Genomic DNA, 8597 nt, shown 5'->3' with positions numbered 1-8597 from the left:
ATCCTGAGATCAAGAGTCACATGCTGTACTGACCGTGCCAGCCAGGCGCCCCTGTTTTTGTTTGTCTTTTAACTTTGGAGTTTGAGACCCTCTAGCCTGGACTCTAGGGTGAAAAACACCACAGAAACGAAAACGTAAGAAAAGTGGTCTGAGATCCCTGAGTTTGCGTCCCAACGTTGCCGCTGACTGGCTTATGAAATGCGTGCAAGCGAGCCGCTTGGATCCTGCAAGAAAACTTTTAAAGCACTTTTCACATCTGTTACCTCCGCGTGTAGGTTTCGCCGGTCCCATTTGGTGAGGAGAAAACTGACCTCGGAGGAGGGAAGGGTCCTGCCTCAGTCGCTGGGACAGGCGGGGACACAGCCTGGCTCTCCTGACGCCCAGTGCACTCCGCCGCCCGGCCAGTCCAGCTCGGACGACAGAGCCCAGCCTCTCCCGCCTGCGGCGCCGCCCTGCCCGGCGAGGCGGCCGGAGGGCAGCGGGCAGCGCAGGGCTCCGGCAGCCGCCGCCTGTCAAACCCTCCGCCCAGCCCCGCGCCGGGCCCTGCCCAGGCCCCCCAGGCAAGGAGGCCCCGCCCTCGCGCCGCGATTGGTCTCCGCGAGGCAGCCGCAGCTAGCCAGTGGCTGGAGCGGCTGTCTGGCAGGTCGGGGCCCCGCCCCCTCCCGGGATGCCGCCCCGCAGGACGCGGCGGCAGCGGCGGCTGCGGGGGCTGCGGCGCCAGTGGAGGCGCGCGGAGCGGTGCGCGCCGCGAGCTGCAGCCGCAGCGGCGAGGTGAGAGGGGGCGCGGCCCGTGACCCGGGGAGGGGGCGAGCGCCAGGGCCTGAGGTCCGAGGCTGGGGTCCCAACGACGCTCGAATCCCGGGAGCTTTGGAATGGCGCGGGGAGTGCAGAGAGGAAAGGAGAGTTTGGGGGCCCCGGGCCCTTGCTCCAGGAGGGATGATGGAGGGGCTGAGACTCTGTGGAGGAGGACGCAGCCCGCGTGTTTGTGGAGTGTGAGCCAGTGACGCTGCTAGTGTTGCTGAGTGAGCGGGTGAGTGAGAGCAGGACGTGTGGCACACTGTGTCCCCGGCGTGCATTTGCGAGGGTGTATGGTATGCGTTGGAGCCAGCGTCCATGGGCGTTACAGACTTTGTGCGGGTTTGTGCGTGCGATGGGTTCATTTTCTCTGCTGCGCGTGGGAGTGTGCGTGTCTCTGTGTGCTCGTGATGGGTTTGTGTCGCGGGAGTGAGCGCCCATCGTCGGACTCGCATTCTCCTGGCTTAGGGGGGAGGGGGAGTCTTGGTAAGTCTCAGAGGGTTTGCGCCCCAGGCTGGTGGGTGCACAGTCTGTGGTCCCTACGTGCAGCCGGGTCCCCGGAACGCTCAGGAGGCGCGCAGCCTCTGACCCACCTGGAGTAGCCTCCGTGGCTTCGCCGGAGCCCTGCCCAGGGAATACTAGTTGCCTCCCGCTCCTGCCTCACTGGGTGTCACCGCACAGCCACCCTCCCTTCTCCAGGCCTCAGTTTCCCTTTTAAAACGGGCTGGTACTGGTGGAGGTGGATTTGAGCTGGAGGATACACAGGCCCCTCGGAAAGCGCTGTGGCAGCGGGTGGCGGGGGCCCTGGACGCACCAGAGAAGGAAGTATGAGCCACTCTTGTGCCTGGAAGGGGCTTTTGCGGGATCAGGTGGGTGCGTCAGGTTAAGGTAAGTGTGGTGGAGCTAACTCATTTTAGAGACAAGAAATAAACCGAGGAGTGGTGACCTGCCCAAACCTCCCCCGGGACACCGTAGGGGCTGTTCCGTCCGTTCCTACTAATGCGCTGATGCTTTCTCCCCTCCCCAGGAGCCCGGCGCGACCCCCAGCGGCGCGCCCTGCCCTGGCGCCATGCACTGCGAGGTGGCAGATGCGCACTCAGACAAGAGGCCAAAGGAGGCCCTCGGCGCCCCGGGTTCAGGCCGCGGGCCCACTGGCCTCGGCGGCACGCACATGGCCTTTAGGGTCACCGTGAGCGGCGGCGGCTGCGTGGATAGGGGCCCGCGTGACCTGTTGCCCCGGCCGCCCGTGCCGCCTCCGTGCGCCCACGACCTCCTCCGACCACGGAGCCCCAGAGACTACGGTCCGTCCAAGGCCACCGCCGGGAAGGGTAAGTCTGCCCTCGCCAACGTGTCTGGCCGGAGGTGTGGAGAAATTCGGGCTGCCTGGCCTGGATACCGCACACCTTGGTGGGAATTCTCCAGAGAACTTGGTGGAACTTTCAACAGTGCTCCTCAGTTTCTTTCTAGTTGTTTGGGACTCGGTTGTCATTATAAAATGATGCCTGTTTAGGAAGCATCTCATTTAGAATCAGTAAGCCTATTTTGGAGAAGTGTGTGTATAGAGAGTTCAGATTACATAATTTTACTTCTGTGTATTTCTGATAAAAGTTGTGTGAAACTTATCAGAATCTTATAAATTAGGATGAATAGCAACTCGAGGATCTCTGAACCAGTTGCAGGCATATTTTGAGTTATTCCAATCTCCCTAAGTAACAAAAACCAGAAGCTTTCAGCAAGACCTCTCCCCTCTTGGAACCTCAGTTTCCCCATCTTTCAAGTAAGGTATTAATTACATCAGATGATTTCTGGATTCCTGTTAGAAAATTTTATGAATCTATGATCTGTCCTGAGTCAAGTTCTGACTTAGAAAATGGCTTTTCTCAATTTGAAGCTTCAGAAGCATAATCTTTGGTCAGAAGTTCCTTTGCAATACCTTTCCTCCACCCAGTGAAGCTGGTGGGTATAAGGTGCAGGCCCAAGGAAGGTTTATGGGCTCAAAGTCAGCGATGATCTGGGGATTCTCATGAATCTGTTCTTCTCATCACAGTTAATTATTATTGAGCCATTATTTATAAGTTTCATGCTGACAGATAATTAACCAGAAATTGAGGAAATTGTTAAGACGCTGTGTGCTCCTCTCCCCCGGCCCTTTTTTTTTTTCCTCCCTGAGAGAAACCAAGGCTTGGGATTTCATTATTTCAGCATTTGGAACCTCTTGGCTCTATCCAGGTGATTCTCAAGGAAGACAAAAAGTTTATTTGGCTCTATAGACATCACTTCTTTAGCATCAACCCCAGCAACTTAGGTAGGGTGTCTTGCTTTTAGAGATGAGAGCTTCTTCAGGGTAGAAAATATCCAACTTCCTAATTCAGGGACTGGTAAAACAAAATGAACACAAACTGTTTTTCTTTTTAACAAAAACATCAGAGTTTGTTAGAAGAGTGCTATTTCTTGTCTCATTTTCAATGTCAGTCTCTTCTCCAGCAGATAGGGGTCCTGTTTGAAAGGGTAGATACAGAAAAAAAAAAAATGGCTTTAGAGTATTATTACAGGGATACACATATACAGTTCTCTTTTGCTAGGGAGAGAGGAGTGGTGTGCAAGACATGAGTAATATTTGCTGCCCTGAACTCCCTGCCTTGCCCGGCTCCACGCATAATCCTCTCTTCAACAGATACCCTCCTGCAACATTTTAAGTTTTAAAAAATCATAGCTGTCAACTGAAGATCGAGTTCTCGGCAGACCTGGTGAATGGCTCTCCTAAACATAGTCTTTGTCCCGAGCCTTGGTTAGAGACCTTTCATCTGGATGCTTTGCCTACGATCTTCCTACTTCCATTCTCCCAACCCCCAATTATTTTTATCCATACTCCCCTGCCCCCACCAATGTCTTATGTAGGAGATGTTTAAGTCAGGATTATATTTGGAAAGGACAGAGGAGGATAAAGGGATGGGAGGAACAACTTTTTTCTTTGTACCCTAAGGTGGTTGTTCTGGTTGAGTGTTTGTAAGAGCCTTCTGAACTGTTTTCTTCACAGCCTTCAGCAAGGCTGGTGGGGTAGGATTTATCACACCCATTTGAAAGATGAGGAAACTGAGGCCCGAGAGTGGAGAAAGTGTCTCCCATGTAAAAGGGCACCCAGCAGGTCTGGGTGGGAGTTCTCTGGTCAGCCTTTGCTTGCTGACCTGGGCTTGAAGAGGTTTCCATCCTGGTTTCTGTCTTTCTATGCAAGTTCTTCTTCAAGTCAAGCCCTTCAGTGGCCTGAGACAAAACCAACTTCCAGCAGAGTGTCAGCAGTCCTCCTATAAATGCGTAAGGAACCGGCACCTCTTACCCCTACTCTCACCCAAATATTCCCCAGACCACGTAACCCTTTGAATGTTTGGTGTCTAGCTTCAAATCTTAGGTTTATTGGAAACAGACATAATACCAATTGAAAAATATTTATTGACTATGCCCTGCCATCTATGATTTGTGGGAGTTTGGGGGAAGTTATTTCCCTCTCTGAGTGCTTTAGTTCCCCCATTTGTAAATTTCCTGTGACACTGACTTAGAAAGCCTCAGTGCCTGGTTACTGGGGGGATTACTCTTGTAACGTGTTTAATGTTCTCAACCTCTGGTTTTTCATTTGCATGAGAGATAATAATGTCTTCCTCTCAGGGTAAATCAAACAATGGTTGTAAGAATGCTTTATAAACTAAAAAGCTAGAAGGGGTCACTTTTACTAATTCATGCCAGGCACCATGCTGGGGTAAGTGATCCTTGAGATAAAGGGTGCAGGGAAAAGAGGGAGAAAGGTTTGATTTTTAAAATGTTGGATGTGAAGCGTACTCACTGGTACGCTAGCCAGAGGAAGCTGAGAGGAGCGAAGCTTCAGGTCTTTTGTGGCCATGGCTGCCCAGTGACCGGAGAGAAGACAGTATTGCTTGGTCTGGGGTCAGGTTTCAGATGATCTGCCTTCTGCTTCAGACAGACCCTAAGCCGAGAAAAGGAGCGAGCCCTTTAGTCCAACAGCTTATCCGCAAATGCTAGGGTCCTCTGTGTTTCCAGATCTGGAGTCAGGAGGCACTGGGATGATGCGACGTCATGGACTAACATTGTCATCATTTACAATAAGAATCACGATCTGTTTATGGCAGAGTCCCGTTTATCCAGATTCCAAGCAGCTGGAAAGGCCAAATTACCAGATGCTGCATTTTTCTTTCTTCTTATTAAACACCCAACGCTCTGCTTTTGGAAGTCCTGACAAGGAAAGAAGGTAAACATCTGGGCTTTATGGAGGCAGACAGCTTTGTGGCGATGGCCCGATGACGCTTGTTCCCCGTGCACAGCGTTTTACGGTTTTCAACGTACGTTCCCACACATTCTCTCATCTGCCCTCACGCCAGCTGTGCTCTGCCTACCTCGTGGGCTGTTCGGACGGAACAGATGGAGAGCACTTTGCAGTTTTTAAGTGCTGGGCAGATACTGGCTCTTATTACTATGGTTCCCATTTTATAGATGAAGACGTTGAGTTTCAAGGATGTGCTCAAAGCTACGGACAGAAAGTGGCAGTTTCTTAGCCTTCCGCTTCCAAGTAGCAGATCCCGGTGACACGGGTTGTACCTTCTACATGTGTGTGGCGGCGGCTGAGGGCTGGCGTACTAGATGGCTTCTGAATGTGCCCGGGGAACTTAAAATATTTTTGCTTTTGGTATTTCTTCTGTCTTGAATTTTTGGAAGTAGTATCTGTGCCATAGTTAGAAAACTTGCTAGTTTACTGTTTTTCCAGAGTTGCTGTTCCCAGACCGAACCAGATAATGAGCTCACTATTTAATTCACAACGACTCTCTGGGCCCTTTCACCACGTACTGAGACTGGACACGTCCTAGCACTAAAAAGAAGGCTGATGATCATGACAAATGTGGACACTGCCATTAGTAAACAGCCATCATAACATGGCTGTAAATGCCAAAAAGGAGTCAATCTTGTAACTTAAAATAATAGCTAGTATGTGTGTGTATGTATGTGTGTGTATATATATATATATTTTTTTTTCTTTTTTCTTTTTTTTTCTTGAAGAAGGAAAAGGAAATGCCATTCTAGTTTGTCCTCATGGGCATTAGGGGCTGGTGACAGTGGAGAGTAAACATGATGGTTTTAGTGGCCTTACCTGGTAGAATTTCTTCATCTGAATCAGAAGCCACAGAGATGTCCTGGGGAGGCCTTGCAGGGGCTAGCGCATCCATAATAGAAAGGTATGAGTTATTTTGAAAGCATTTACCCCCTCCGGCTCTGGTGGGCAATTTGCTTGCATTTCATCCATTTTAAAGTGCTGGTCCTGCGATCCGGAAATAATCAGATCCAAATTTTTTCGGTGCTTGAGGTTTCAAATAAGGAGGGGAGGGAAACCTGCTGGCCAAATGTCAGGCTCAGTGAGACAAAGAGAGAACCGTGTATGTGTGTGGGTACACAAATACGATAGGAACATGTTGCGTCTACAGGCATGAGAGTTATGTATCCGACAAATCTTTTATAGACGTGTAGCGGAAATATAATTCCCAAAGATTCCCTAAGAATCTTGTGCGGCTAGAATTTCTCTTCCCTTCCTGCCTCCCAAGCTCTCCAGAAGCTGCTAGGACTTGGCGTACAAATGGAGAGGAGACCATCACATGAGATCGTAACTTAATTTAGGCCTAGCTGCCTCTGAGCAGTTTACCTGCCATACTTGGCTGGGCCGAGGTCTCAGGACTCTTCTAGCTGTGGAATCCTATCGATAGGCTGTCTTGCTCCATCTGTGATTTGAAAACATAAGTTTCTTTATATGCTGTGGTTTTCCTTCACACTTCTCCTCCTTCTGAGAAAAAAAAAAAAAAAAGCAACAACAAAAAAACCTACCCCGTCTTTGAGTTATTCATCTCCCTGCGTTACATTTGCGTGAGAAGCTAAATGAGCCAGCACACTTATTTTTACAGTGCGTTAAAATCTCATTACAGGCATAAGTGCACAATGAATCATTTAAAAAAATATATTCTTATGTTCTTTGTTCTGAATGTTGCATAATTATCATCATTTTCTTCGGTTTTATTTTGTGGAGTTTGGCCAGCATCCTAGAAAAGGGGAGAAAAAGTTTTCAGTCCTTTTTTGGATAGGATTAGGAAACAACAACAACAACAACAACAACAACAAACAAACAAATACCAACTTTATTTGTAAGTTGACCAGACTATGGCTAACTGTGGCTTTTGCCTAGAGAGGGTCATTTCCCTTCCTTGTCTCAGTTTTCTTGGGAAAAAATTCCCTTTTTTTTTTTGAAGCCGATGTGGTAGTATTTCAACAATCTCACCTTATATATCCACGATTGTATTGAAAATTAAATTATGTGGTTTGGTAATTTACTTTCCTAATGCAGATTTTAGTTGCAATTAGTTTGGATCTAGAGACTTGTGTTGTTTCTTTTGGTAGGGGGTAGTTTATTTTTGTGCCTAAAGAAACAAAGACATTCAGTTCAAGGGGGAGAAGAAATGAAACAAATTTTGCAGTGGGCTTTGAAAAATTCAAGTGCATTATGCAGAAAGCACAGCTGTAATACCAGGGCCAGGAAAAAAAGAGCAAACTCCTGAAATATTTGTGCCGAGCGCCTTCACTGTGCTAATGATTCTAGCAGTTTAAAAACGGACTTCTTGTTTATCAACAGTGGCTGCCCGAATTAATAGTTTACAATGAAAAAAAAAAAAGTGCTTTCAGCATTCGAAGCAAAGTCCGGGCTGATAGCTGAGTTAGTAAGGAAAGCAGAAAAGGGGGAGGGTGGTTGTAGCTGATTTGGTCTCTCTAGGCCTTATTTATAAGAAACTGAAAGGAAACAGAGACCTGGGGTGGGTGGGGGTGGGGAGAATACATCCCTAACCCAGTGATCTTCTAGTTTAAAGTCACTGAAAGCATCTGTTTTCTTCTTTTCCCCGTCTTCCCCTAAACTCCAAAGGGTTATTCCTTCAGAGGGTTTCCGGCGGATTGAGGCGGATTGTGTTAGCATTATGAGCTGTGTTTTTAAAGTCAGCATTTGAGTCAGATGCACTGAGAGGAGACCTTCAGTCCGCTAACTGAATAATGCATTTCCTGTATGGCCTGAATTTATTTGGTGGTTATGGTTGGGCCTGTCTGGAGCAAACACATGCACCATTGTACAGCCTCAATGCATGCAGGCCATGCTCTTGGCGTTGAGTCTGTTTCCCCATCTGTAAAATGGGAAGCAGTGGGGACTGGATGATCTATACATAGTCCCTTCCTGCTCTGATGCCCCGGGATTCCCCATGAACTGGACTGGGAAGTTTGGGAAGGATCTAGGGTATGGGAAGAAGGCACCTTTGTCTCAGGTCAGGTTTAGACTTGATTTCTCCTATGAACACTTGATTCCTGAAGCTGACCACAGAAGAAAACAGAAGAGGAGAATCAACTAATCTTTACTGAGCACCTACTCTGTGACAGGCTGGGTACATTATAGTTGTGATTGCAGTTAACGATGCCCAATAACCCTGTGAGGAAAGGAGGCATTATTTTGGTTTTACAGATGGGGCAGCTGAGGGTTGGAAAGGTTAAGTCATTTGCCCCAATAATAAGCTCACTATTTAGTTCACATAGACTTGCTGTACAGGTAGTAAGTTAGTAAAGCCTGGGATTTGAACTCAGCTCTGTCTTACAGCAAAGCCAATGCTTTCCCCCTAAAGCACAGCACTCTCAAGGACAGGCTTTAAAACCCAGGCAGTGGCACGGAGTTGCTGTGGCTGCAGAATGTGCCCCCATTCCCGGGGGAACGTAGCGGAAGG

The 8597-nt window shown here is 48.6% G+C and overlaps 1 protein-coding gene across 2 annotated transcripts in view; it reads left to right on the top strand.

Annotated features, from left to right (window-relative positions):
• The first annotated feature begins 712 nt into the window (after positions 1 to 712).
• Positions 713 to 8597, top strand: part of GLIS1 (GLIS family zinc finger 1) — a 228348-nt gene continuing 220463 nt past the window's right edge. The window contains exons 1-2 of one of the 2 annotated variants that reach the window (XM_040470314.1): positions 713 to 771; positions 1823 to 2123. In XM_040470314.1, the coding sequence (XP_040326248.1) occupies positions 1865 to 2123 (259 nt within the window). In that variant the 5' untranslated portion in view covers positions 713 to 771; positions 1823 to 1864. The remainder of the gene's footprint in view (positions 772 to 1822; positions 2124 to 8597) is intronic. The other variant, XM_040470313.1, reaches the window with a different exon arrangement.

This window comes from Herpailurus yagouaroundi, unplaced genomic scaffold (assembly GCF_014898765.1).
Source record: "Herpailurus yagouaroundi ecotype Mexico unplaced genomic scaffold, PumYag 77, whole genome shotgun sequence".
NCBI lineage: Eukaryota > Metazoa > Chordata > Mammalia > Carnivora > Felidae > Herpailurus > Herpailurus yagouaroundi.
This window is presented reverse-complemented; position numbering and strand designations above follow the sequence as displayed.